We start from the raw sequence: 13,955 nt of genomic DNA, 5'->3' as shown, positions 1-13,955 counted from the left end.
ACAAAGCTTTCATCAAGGCACGCTCAAATGTAATGCAAATTTTATACCAGATAATTATTATTCCACAGTGTGAAAAGTCAAATTTCACAGCGTGAGCACCAAGTTGATCATATTCGAAAACATGACTATAGAAATCATAGTGCTAATAACAGAATTTCATGGTTCGGCCACATTGTGGTAAATAGTTCACAGTGTGTCCACACTGAATCACAGAATATCTACAGGATATTTTGTCTGATCCTGTCAAAACGCCGAAATTTGAAAATGTGGTACATAATTGATTTAACACACAGTGTGGGTCAAATTATGTTTCACAATGAAGCACAGTGTGTCTACAGTGTGGTCTCAGCAATACATATACTGTTTGAACTTCAGAATTTACCAGTGTAGTTTGCACTGTGTAATTCATGCGGAAAGGCCGACATGTATGTTTCATTTCATTTTTATTTTCGAATTTTGCAGATCTGCTTAATTTTGATGTTATCACCCGAGATCAGCACATCTATATATGTTTTACAAAATAATCTACATCCTTATACAGCCTTCAGACCAGTTAAAACTTTAGGCACGCCGACGTTGTTATTGCATCCATATAAAAAGTTGATATATACATAATAATGAAAACAATCTAGCTCTCTGCATACAGACTGGGTCAGTTTTTTCTCAATAGGTCTAACACCATTCCATGCATTTGTGGCATCCGAATTTCCCCTCTAAAATGAATCGTTTTGTAAGTCATCGGTGGTATTCTCCCCTCTACCTTTCAAAAGGTCTTCCATCATTTAACAGGTCATTAGCTCTGTATCTCTTGCATTAATAGTTTGTTGTCGGAGTTTTTGTTGCAGACGAGAGCCACATGTACAAGGGATTTAGAATCTGATTGGAACTTCGTAAAAGTTTCGTCACTTTCCTTTCGTGATGGAGTTAAGACTTCCCTTGTTGCCCTCGTTGCCTTATATGCTTGTAATGAAGACTCAAACTTGAGAAAGTCAGAACCTGGACTAGATTCCGGGAAGACGAGTCTATCATTAAGTTGCTATTTACTTGTTCCAGCCTCCTCCGTGGTTGATCCACTATTTGTTTCATGTTCACTCGCCCTTTTCTCGACGATCTCCATCACAGCCGCTATATCTGAAAGAAAGAGTTATACAATAAGCATACTTTATATTAAAGCCCCTCTTAATTTTTGTTTATTATTCCTACCCATACACCCTAAACGTCAAGTATTTAAAATAAATCCAGATCGGCTGTGAATAGTGACCAGCCGAATCTTGAATTTATTTTGAATCTTAAGGATCAATTTTTAGATCTCAAAAGATTTAGATTCAAATTCTATTAGATTTATATTCAAATCCACAAGGTTGAATTCTTAATCTAATATTGGACTGGTCACCATTCACAGCCGATCTGGATTCCTTGACATTTAGAGTGTAAGTGTGGAGCACTATTTTCCAGTTTATCATTACTCCATTATTTCCATATGTTTCAACTAAAACTGGTATGGTGTGGATAAAAAAGCAGGCACTCCAAAACCTATTCAGTATTTTTTGGGGGGAACTGGGGGTCAAATTTCCTGGGGCCCATCTATGGGGGCTGAACACTGAAAGTGAGAGGGTCAAGCAACCGAGTTGATCATAAGGGAACATTTTCATTTTTAATGGTAAAAGTGATAAATATTCACAAGCAACGAAAAAATAACAGTGTCTTTACTTTTATACGATTGGAGTGCCAGATAAATAATTCTTGACCCTTTTTACCAAAGCCGTTTCATTGTTAAATTCCTACCAAAGCGTTCGCTTTTTTTTTACCCAAGTCTGTAAAAAAAGAATCATAATCACCCATTTTGACATATAAAGAAACAAGACTGCACACTGTAAAAACTGTGGTGTTAAAACTGACGCCAATTGGTGTTAATAGAGGACCACACCCTGAGGTGTTAAAATAACACCCTAGAGATTGAACATAACACCAAAGAGTGTAAATGTAACAACCATAGGTGTTGTAATAACACCTACAGGTATAAAACTAACACCACCAATTAAACACCGGTGTAAAATAACTTGTGTGGTCCTCTATGTACACCGGTTAACACCACAGTTTTTGCTGTGCAGGCACACACCCTGAGTGAAACATTCGCCAACAAGTCTTCACAAAAGACTAATACATGTAAAGCTTTCTGTTTCGGGGCCATCAGTAGACAATTCATCGTAGGTTGTGCATTGAGACCCCTTAACTCGAGTGAACGCTTTGCGCAGCAGAATAGTAAGAAACGGGGTTAGATTCCCCGGATGGCGGATGTTGCCATTTACCTTTCCCAGCATCCCCCGCGGTTGATCCAGCCTCACTACTTGGTTCGTGTGCACTTGCCCTTTTCTTGTTGAATTCCATCACAGCAGCAAATTCTGAAATAAAGAATAATTATACAGTGAGAAAATTCAACATTGAAGGGCCTTTTATGCCAAGCTTTTATACTTCAATCACATCAACAAAATCGATTCGAACCGACCGATGATATGTCATTGGTAATAATGACCGTTTAATCATTTATATTTGTTAATTTTGGCGTAAATTTGAACTCTAATTAATGATAAGATCCTTCTCCCAGATAATTATGTTTATATACGATTCTGTAAAAAAAAGTAATTTCAACACTTATCTTACTAATACTTACACATAAAAAAGGGATAACCCAAAATTTTCTGCGAATACCGAAAGAAAAAAAAATACGCAGTTATTTTTTTCGCTTTGGTCCGAATCCAGACCAAAATAAATTTTCATGTAAAATCGAAACAAAATAATATTCATATCATGTTAGTGTGTATTTGGATGCGTGTGGGTACACTGTATAAAATATTGGGTAAAATTTTAACCAGCATGAGGGTAATTATGTGTCCTTCCAATTTGGGGCAGTATTTTACCGAGCTGGGAAGTGTATTGTCCAGTAAGGTTAAAAATAAGCAGCAATTGCTTTAGATTGGGCAAAATTTTCATCACGCTGGATAAATAAAAATGCCAAAAATAATGCCCAATGTTGGTTGGACACATAATTACCCTCATGGAGCATTTTTACCCAATATATTTTAGAGAATATGAGCCTATATACCGCACTTTCTTCGACAGATCTTTTACACCCCTTCCCCGACAAGCAAGAGACCAAATTATTTTTTACATGCGGTCGCAACATCAATAATTTACCTTCAAATGATATCGTACCGTCACCATTTAGATCAAAGTCGGCCAGCATCTCAGGGATTTCGTCTTGGATGACGTCATCCTGCAGAATTTCTAGAACCATCTTAAGTTCGTCTGTCCTGAAAGTGTTAATGTGATTTTTTTTACAAGTTCAATATCTTTGAAGTATTATTGTCGCAATATATGATTTTGGTTTTCTACATTACAACTGGTTTCTTTTACACGGTTTTATTACCTTATTACTCCTCAGACTGTTGGTTTTATAATATTTAATCATAATTATACTTATCGTAATTATAAGAAAATAATTGGTTCATGCTGTTAACAATCACATTACATTTCACCTGTAATATCAGTGACAGTCCCCCCCTCTCCCTCTCACACCCCCATTCACACACACACACACCCATGCGCACCCTCAAACACACCCACAAATCCTTCATATCGCTGAGCTGCTGTCAGTACTCGAAATTTTGAGGAAACTCTTTTTTCTGTGTGTTGAGAGCAACATTTTGGAATCAATATTTATTTTCAACCAACACAGATGAACTTTCATGATCTAATACTCATCTGAAAACAAATGATTAATTTTCACTTGCCAGGTGCGGCATCAGGCTATGGGGAGGGGCATAAAATCTTTTTTCTTTCTAAATTCAATTAAAGGTGTAAAATTCAAATTATAGTTACAAGACTAGTATTTTATGTATGTATATATGTGTTTCAACAGGACCGATTGTTCTTTTTTATCCTGTATAATTATGTTGAATAAATAGATAAACGCAAACCCACTTTTTGTGCTTTGTGTCTTCTCTCTTTATTTTCCTAAACTTTTCTTCCTTTATACTTGAAAAATCATAAGCGTGACCACCCACTGCCCCTGCATGTCGGTTATACGCCTCCCTGACACTCTTGTAAACATTATTGATGTAATACTTACTTCATGATTCCTGTGGCCTCTTTATCAAAGACTTTGAATACATCAGCAAGGTCATGCCCCTCATCTTCGTGTCTAATCTTCGACATAATGAGGAGGAAATCTGTGAAATCAATCCATCGGCCACGCTCTATAGTTAGAAAAGAAAAAGAAGAAGAGAAGATATACTTGTAATATTGATACGCACTATGCACTATACAAACCTGCATATCATGCACATGCATGTTAATTGCCATATTGCAAATAATAGTGTGTTACATTTTAATGTTTTCTCTTATGCCATATTTTTTGTTCTCATACAATGTATTATATACATGTAAAATTAATAACCGCCTATTTCTCATACCCCGGAAGGGGTCGATAGAAAATTTCAAATCAAGTTTAAGTTTGAAAAAGTTCAAGTTCACTATACAGTTAGGCAAGAAAATAAGGGAGATAATTGATACATGCTATATTTAGGCAAGAAAAAAAGATAACTTGCAATTGCTGCGATACGGTATTGATAGAGGGCTGACCATGCAAAAGACACAATTTTACGTTTTTTAAAACATGTTTATTGCAAAAAATGGAGTTGCAGCACCCCCCCCCGGTCCCTGACTACTATGGCAATTTGAATTAAAAGTCGTCTTTTCATCCAATCAGATGCAAGGATTTCAGTAGCTTATACCAATGATTTATATCATGAAATGCTCCCCTTTAGTTCTTACCGAAGCCATTGGCGTCGTGTAGATCATTGATGATATCATTCATCTTCGATTCGGAAGGATTTTCCCCAACTGAACGGAGTAAGAACCCAATCTTCTTGAACGATACCAAACCATTCTCCTCCCTGTCCAGAAGCTGAAAAGCATTCTTGAAAGCTACAATATCAGAAAGGGTAAATTTATAAAGCCTTTTGAAACAAATGCTCTGTAAAATTTTGCAAAACACATCATAAACTTTTACCATCATATTCAGTGAAAAGTACGTAGTGAAGTTCTTATCCAACATATATCTGTAAACGAGGACATAAATTGACATGTACACTCTAAAAAACACGAGGGGTTATCAAAGGGGGAGTTCATCATGAAGAAAAGTTTGTTGTAAAAAAGCAGAAAAATGTAATAAAAATGTTAATGAAGGTTTGAGGAAAATCCATTAAAGATTAAGGAAGTTATTAGAATTTAAATTTTGGATTTGTGATACGTGTCGTATACGGGTCATTTTGACATATAGTCTCTTATATACCTCGATCCACTCTCGTGCATGCGTTACGATTGGCCTTTCGTAGCTGATTTTTTGAGCCGTCCAATTTTTTTTTTAAATCTACAATCACAGCGATTGCCATGACTGACCTCAAGATCTGGTAAGATCTGCTACGATCACTACTTTTACTCCACGATTTAGAACACGGTTTCAATCGTGGTGCGAATCGTGAGAGTGGGTATACTAGTATAATCAACAATCACAACGATTACCACGAGTAAACTCAAGATCTGGTAAGATCTGCCACGACAACTACGTTTACTTCACAATTTAGAACACGGTTTCAATCGTGGTGCGAATCGTGAGATTGGGTATACTAGCCTAAGTATAATCTACAATCACAGCGATTGCCACGAGTAAACTCAAAATCTGGTAAGATCTTCCACGACCACTGCGATTACTCCACGAATTAGATTACGGTTTCAATCATGGTGCGAATCGTGGCAGTGGGAACTAGGTATAAGCTGATATTTTGAGCAATAAATCTTTCTGTTTTTTTTGTCAATGATAAAGTTAAAGCAAGTACTGATGTAAGGAAATAATGGCCAACAAAACATTTTTGAGTAAGGGTGAATTAAAGGTAACAAATGTTGTGTATGGGACTCAGAAATGTACAGTACGACACGTACCATGTTCACCCCAATTCATCAAAGGAAAACATATTTTTGTTGGATGTCATTTGTTTTTTTTTTATATGACTACCCATGCAGCAGTACTTTAATATTACCACAAAACAAATCGAAGTTTCTCGTTTATTTGGACAGCAGGTTAAAAAGTTTTGTGAAACTTGGCTTTTTTTTCTATAGAATCGCCCATTAACACAATTCTGGATGCATACCATTCAATAGGCATTTCAGAAGCATTTAATTAGCCGTTACAGACTTTAAATTAAATGGCCCGTATATTCTGAAGTCGGGTTCAATTCAAATTCTGGTTTAAAGTTGTGGTTTAATATAATGGATAGCCAATAATGGCATTAATATCTAGCCGTAGAATTTCAAAGTATCAGCTCATTTTTCTCTTGAATCATTCTTCAATGTTTCGGAAGGATTGATAAAATAGCTTTCTCCACCATTCACGAGTTAGATATATAAATATAAGAAACATACAATGCATGTAAAACTTTTTACATTTTTGTGTTTCCATAATTTTAGTACAAAGTTAGACCATGGTCTAAGTTAAACCTGACTTCAGAGTTCGGGCCAATGAGTTTAAGCTAATAACAAAGTTTTTGAGGAATGTGTTTTGTATGTTTGTTTGATTAATTTTTATTCAAAAGAATTATTTACATTACGAAGCACGGAGTAAGAAGGGTGCGATTATCTTTATTTATTTTAAGATCATGCATGACAACTTTCGAAAATGACATCAAAGGAAAAATAATAGCGGAATCTACAGCTGGATTACCTCGTCATGTAATGCTTGTTAACTTCGAATGCAATATTTTTGAATAATACAGATGGAGAATGGAGGTGAAAGATGTACGATAACAATATAAAATGAAAAGAAAAAAAATCATGACAGAAAAACACGAAAGAGATGAAGAGCGGGGAAGAGAGAGGGAGGGGAAGGGGGGTGGTGAGCCGCATGGAGAATTTGGATACTGAGTGTAGAAGAAGAATAGAAAAAAATGTTGAGGAAAAGTACAACAATGGCAGTTTATTTATTTCATTCCTTATTTCAATGTATTAATGAATGTTATAGACTGTAAAGTATAACGTAAAAGTAATGTTTGTAATTGTAGTTAAAAATAGTACATCATTTATACTTATGGTGCCATCGAGGCTTTGAATTAAAGGCAGTATTATTCGTGACCCAATAACAGATGGGTATAAACTTATTCAAAACCATAAAGATGCGTCATTATACGTACAAAGAGATCAGAAATTGAACTCTTTGTTTAAAAAAAATAATGGCCTGTATTCTTAAGTCCGGCTTATGGAAAGCCAAAAATATCAAAATACTATTAATATTGTATTTCTATTATGTTTCCTGCATCGATTCCATGTGCTTCAACGGTAAAGAATACAGTTTTTGTCATTATTCTCAGACATATATGAATGCTGATATATTTGAGCTCTACCGTGTCTACTGTGTCACAATTGGCTCTCCATAGTTTAACCACAACTTCGGACTAGAGTTTGAAATAAACCCTGAGTTCAGAATCATTTATTTCAATGGGAGTTCTTGCGACTGGAGCCTGAGTGTATTTCAAGTTGTAAAGATCGTTAAAAAAAATTCTTACCTTCGATTTCTTCTTCCGTGAAATTTTCAGCCTGTAAAATAATGAAAAATATGTGATTACATAACAGAACTTACTTTTGGTTTTTTTTAGCACTTTTTAAAAGAAATATCTATTTCATGCAACTTTTTTTTATCAAAATTACTTTTACACTTGAAGCATATTCTGCAGTGTCAAAAAGAATAATTGTGTAGTTCAAATACATTTTTGGGATGGTATTTATTCAGTACTTGACATTATCAAAGTAACTGATTGGCGCACCCTCTAGTGCTCTCGTTCTCTCTCTCCCTTTCTCTATCTATCTATCTATATAACGACATTCTGAGCTATTTTAGGGAAGCGGAGCCGCGATAACAATGATCTTTTTTAATGACAGATTATGAAAAATCACGTTCATTCATTCTTCTTCGTTGAAACGCTCCGACACGTGATGCTAAGTCGCTGGACCGAAAAACACGTTTTACAAATTGTAAACTATGGGATATAAAAATTGTTCCTTTTATGGTCATATTCGTAAAGTCAGGAAGTAACTTCGAGTCTTTGCACCTGCGTGGGCTGTTGTACTGATTATGTTCATACCAGGCGTGTAAGAAGGGAAGATGTAGGAGGAAGGCGAGGAAGAGGAAGAAGAAGGAAGAGAAGAAGAAGAAGAAGAAGGAAGAGAAGAAGAAGAAGGAAGAGAAGAAATAGAAGAAGAAGGAAGAGAAGAAGAAGAAGAAGAAAAGAAGAAGAAAAGGAAAGAAGAAGAAGATGGGGGAAGATTAAGAAGGAGAAGGGGAGGGGAGAGAAGACGAAGTAGTTTTGTAGTATAGTAGAAGTAATTTTGTTAGCAATAGTACGTAGTATTAGTGGCTGGATCATTTACCTCCTTCATCACGAGTGTAATTGTATTCTTTATCTTTTCAGTATATTGTAGGTGAATGCAGGTAATAAACTTCTCCTTTCTATCTTTGTGTGCAAGATGGTATTTAGAGCAAACTTCCTTGAAGACCAGCCCATAATTTGATATTTATTTTTTCGGGTATTTTCCCCGATTTTTTCATTTATAGCGCATACCCCCCCCCCCCCTTACTGATGTTTACGCCACATTATTCACAATCGTCATCATAAAAACGTGTTTTAATGTTCTCACGCTATACAAAAAAATGATTTGTAGAGCACGATTTGATAACTATGAACGCACTAGAAAAGGTGCAAGAGCGCATGGCATTCTGAATGGATAAAACGAGGGTTGCGTGAAATAAGAAGCTAAGATAACAATTAACGAATATTCTTCAACAATAGAGCACCTTAACTCTTTCATCATGAAAATCAAAGCGAGCGCGAGCTTTTAAACATTTGACATTCTGATCTTAAAAAAGGGTCAATTTCAGCTTTATATTTTAAGCACTGTGTAAGAAAATTCTGAGGTGGATATGGATCGCACTTAATAAAGAGCTGATATTTTTCATTTTCATTACTTTGAGTTTTGGCATAGGACCGGGACATCCTGAGAACATGTCATCATATGAAAATGATGACTATCTTCCTATTTATCTTGCTAAACGCGAGATGAAACAAAAGGGACAATTTAATTATTAAATTTATATCTTATTCATTAATGCCCAATGAGGGCGCTGAATCTGAAGATATTATGGCCAGAATACTGGAAATTTCAAGCACTTTGTAATTATGTATAGGATGCATCAGTTAATATTTTTTTCAACCATCAACGCGAGTGCAATTTTCTAGCGGAAATTTTTGATAGACTGTCATGAAAAGGGGATTTTAAGCAGTTTGTTGTATAATCAATTTTTAGACATACATGACTCGCCAATCAAAATGCAAGCGTGCAACGCTAGCTGATACGTTTTGACGATCAGACATGAAAGGGGATTATGGAATACACGAAAATAATAATTACCTGGTAAATCAAAATGTTTCGAGCGCGCAGCGCGAGCAGAAAATGTTAATATTCAGACCATAAAACTGACATTTTTACAGAGCACTTTATAAAAATAAATTTGTGAATCACATAAGATAATATAATGAAAGTTCGATTTCCGAGGTGAAATATGTTTTCTATATTGACTTCCAAACTTGATATTTAAGCTCCATATTGAACAAGATATGTTGATCACTTAACAGGCAATGCGAGCGCGAAGCGCGAGCGAAAATTTTATATAGTGACATGAAAGATTCTTTTAATTTTCCAAGTCTTCCCCTCATCTGAATCGTTCTTTCCTTTTTTCTTTCTTTCCTTTTTCTCTTTTTTTGCTCCGCTAATAGAGGGGGGGGGGGGGGTGGGCCCATCAGGCCCCCTGGATCCACCTATGGGTTTAGGGTAGGGCAAAGTTTACAATCCATGTTGGTCATTGGTCATTTTATTAGCGTGTGGAATTCGGAGTGGAGCAAACGTCACGGAACCAGTTGTGAAAAGGGGTTAGTCTACAATTATTGATATTTAAAAAAGTCATTTTTCAATAGCGTATTGTAACACATTATAAGAAAGAGTGCACTGTCCACATCATTTTCATTTCGTTATATATCTTCACGCTTGTTTGACCTTGGCCCCGTCTTACAAAGAGTTACGATTGATCCAATCAATCGTAACTATATGGAAATCCATCAGTGTTTTAATGTTTTTCTACAGTATATTTGCAAAATGTCCTTTGTAAACAAACGAGATTACACCAAATTGTCAAGAAATCAATGAATTTAGGAATATACATTCATATCAATTTTTTTAACAAACATACATTTTATATGTTGACATTGCTGGCTTTCCATAGTTTTGATTGATAGGATCAATCTACACTCTTTGTAAGACGGGGCCCAGGAGCACTGTGGCAGCATCATTTCTAAAGTGCCGAGGGCAAATGGAGGGCAAAAAAATGTTTGTGTAAGGGTGAACATGAAAAAATTGAACCCATTATTTACTTATTACTTAACAATTTGTTTTGTCATTTTTGTTTAAAATTTCGAGGGATTCCGCCACTGATTATTAATTGCGAGCCGGATGTTTTCAGGCAGCTATTATTTGAGCCTCGGCAACCAACGGTCATTTGCTCTTCTTTCATTTAGATTACTGAGACAGTTTATTATAACGATATTTGTTAGTAATTATTTGAATCCTTATTATATTGTGGACTTTTATGTAAAATTCCAGGTAACTAACTGAATATCACAATGGGAAGTCAATCCTAACATAATACCACAATAACAGTTTGTTACATCAACAACATCGTAAATTTGTTTGTACTAAACTTTATCAGTTTATAATAATTATATCGATGCCAGTTTGATATAAAATGGGATAATTGTGATTTGGCAGAAAGATTTCGAATGAGACATCACAAAATTTACATACCACATTCAGGAATGTTCAGCATGTTTTGCAGGATGGGCCTGATTATACAATAACTTCACAATAAGATGCTAATTTTTTACGTGTTTTGAAGATATGTTACATTAAAAAATACGCCTGATCTTAATATCTGACAGAGAAGATGGGAAAATACTTTTTGTCCCCAAAGATTAACAACATACAATTACAAACAAATTTTTGCACTCTTGTAAGAATCAAGTCCACACAAACAGAACATAAATGTCAATATATATGAATAAAAAACCAATGCACTTAAATTTCTGTCGAAATCGCCAAAACCCTCTTACTTTACAGATTTTGATGAAATTTCTAGCGTTACGCTCGTTGGAATTTTCTCCATTTGTAAAAAAAAAAAAAATCAAAGCTAATCGATAACAATGATATTTCAAGCAGCACCTTATTATGTTCAATACTACTTTTTTTTATCAAAATGAACAGAAAGGGAAATGTAGTTCCAAATATCATTAGACAAAAAAATCCTTGGTGCATTTCATTTCTCGTTCTTTTGGTAACTCGCATTTATGAAATGAAGAATACATTAAACAAAGCTTATAAAATTCCATCTTCATAAAATACAAACATACATACCATTTTCTGATAAGTTTATGTGGCACAGTTGCAATCCTCAAATAGTGCAGTCGAATACTTTGATCTATACTTCAAACCAATCGGTAATCTTTGCTCTGCAAACAACTAACTTCAGATTTTTTTTATACTCGTGTGTAGCGTTCGATGGACTCGGTATTTGGGTAACATCTGTCCAGAATTTTAATTAGACAAGTCTATGAAAACTATAGTTGTTGCTCGTCATCACGGCTAATATAACATCGACAAACCCTTCTTTATATCATCATTTGATAATTGATCCGAGCACATATACCAGTAACTTTTATACGACCAACCTCCGATCAATTTGCTGGTCCCATGTTGAGTGCCAAAACAACCCGAGTGCAGCGCAAATAGACCTCAACTATGACGAGAGAGAACTCTCGACAAAAGCTCTATTTGTATATTCTCTTGATGCAGTTGTGCGACACACAATCGTCCAATTCAACAAAAAGAACATTGGCAGGGATCAGCCTAAGCCAGCAGCTGCAATATAGGAAAACTAAACACTGTCAAGATTCGTTAAACCCGAATTTGTTTCATTCGAATTGCATTAATGCTCATTTTCATGAATGGATGGATTATACCATATGCATGGCGACAACGGTATTACGGGCAGTGCCGCGAAGCGTCAAAGACCTGTTTTCGTCCAGGGCCCCCCTTTGCCCCCAGTATGGGCATTATCAGTGTACACAGCAGCACTGCAATAGTTGTTCTTTACGGCGGGGTGATGTTCAGTTTAAAAAGGGACTTTACAACCATACACTGCGTGAAAAAGGGTTTATATTTCACCCTGCCACAAACGGAGAATATTATGAAACATTATCTAGGATGGATAAATATATAATTCTTTAGGGTAAAGCTGTGCTGACTCTGAGATGGGATATTGAGTAGGCCTACTATGAATTTCAGTATCCATATTAAAGTCCACCTTCTAATGACAGTGCCCCCAGAAACTTTATAGAGAGGTAGCCCCCTATTGTGAATTTTGTCATTTAATATCTGGTTTTCTTATAATTCCCAGAATTTCAAAAACTTTCGGGAAAAGGTATATTGATAATTATGGAGTCTCCGAGCAGTTGCAAGACACTAAAATATATTAAATCACCTCTAAAAGAAATATCCATATTGCAGTTCATGCGAAATAAGTTTATTTCCTCTGCTGAAAGAATGTGTGACCTGCCAACCTAATACCAACACTAAGTCACCCGTAAAGAATTTCGATATTTTTTTTATTGAACTTTGAAAAGCACATTTTAAGCTTTAAAATGATTGATAACATGTCAAAATCGATCGACAATACTTGGCTGAATGTCAGAGAATGTCACTGAGAGCTCTAATAATATATAGGATCTAAATATGCAAGGTTTTAAGTTGGGTGGCATTCACTTGATCATGAATAGGCCTTGCGTGCAATTTTAGTTAAAATTCCAAGCAGTCTGGGAAATGGTGTCGAAGAAACTCTTATATCCTATCTTAAACTTTACAGCTTCAAATTTGGACAGTATGAAGGGAAACAATTACTCTTTCAGAGAAGTTTATTTCTATATTTTTACGTTTTGAAGATCAAATGATTGTTTTAGCTAATAATGGAAATTTTCCCGCCGAATCATTGTTGGTTCTGGAGTGGATGGTCACATTATAGATTGGGACATCAAAACGTTTTTTTTTTATGGATTAACTTCGAAACTTTTGATCTCTTCTGTTTTTTATTGTCTTTTGGATATATTAAGCTATACGCCGAAATTTATGTAAATATTTCTTTGAGAACTTTTAGCTCTCTTTAAGTTTTATGTGAAAAAATATTCAGAACAACTGTTGTATAAAATCATACCATGCAATCACCCAACCTATAATATAAATGCTTGTTTGCTAATATCTAAATCTGACGATCTCGAAAAATAACTTAAAATTTGACGTTTTCCCCTCATGTTCACATTTTTTATTCTGGGTTGCATGGTTTCTTCGGAGTGTAAACTATAGTATACATTGTTAAATCCTTTTATTAGAAACCTTCGTTGTTCGTTGAAAAAGCATGAACTTCCAAAACAGCCTTTCCAAACTCGTAAAGGGTCAAAACATTTCCTTTCAATGACCTCAACCTCGAATCTAAAGATTTTCATATAAAAGAGCGTGGAATTGTGACAATGGGTTGAAGGGTTCTTTCTGACATGTCCTTTTCACAGTCCTTTTTACTGTTCACAACGTAGATAACCATACATGACTGATAAAAGCTTGTATCCCCAGGGCAGGGGGGTGGGAATGGTTTTTAAAGAGGGGTGCTGTTTTTGACAACCAAACAAGGATGTTGGTGCAAAATGAAGCTGATTTTTGTCAAGAAATGGTTGAAAAACAAAATAAAAAAGGTG

The 13,955-nt window shown here is 35.3% G+C and overlaps 1 protein-coding gene across 1 annotated transcript; it reads right to left on the bottom strand.

The window, feature by feature from the left end:
- Nucleotides 1-454: 454 nt before the first annotated feature.
- Nucleotides 455-11,934, bottom strand: LOC121418500 (calmodulin-like). The gene is made up of 7 exons (XM_041612408.1): nucleotides 11,569-11,934; nucleotides 7,617-7,647; nucleotides 4,834-4,986; nucleotides 4,130-4,256; nucleotides 3,196-3,311; nucleotides 2,310-2,402; nucleotides 455-1,131 (listed from the first exon to the last, which is right to left on the bottom strand). The coding sequence occupies exons 1-7, from the start codon at nucleotides 11,569-11,571 to the stop codon at nucleotides 1,037-1,039; spliced, it is 618 nt and encodes a 205-aa protein (XP_041468342.1). The 5' UTR covers nucleotides 11,572-11,934; the 3' UTR covers nucleotides 455-1,036.
- Between the last annotated feature and the right edge of the window lie 2,021 nt (nucleotides 11,935-13,955).

Source organism: Lytechinus variegatus, chromosome 7 (assembly GCF_018143015.1).
Source record: "Lytechinus variegatus isolate NC3 chromosome 7, Lvar_3.0, whole genome shotgun sequence".
Classification (NCBI taxonomy): domain Eukaryota; kingdom Metazoa; phylum Echinodermata; class Echinoidea; order Temnopleuroida; family Toxopneustidae; genus Lytechinus; species Lytechinus variegatus.
The sequence above is the reverse complement of the archived record's forward strand: the minus strand, read 5'-3'. Positions and strand labels throughout refer to the sequence as shown.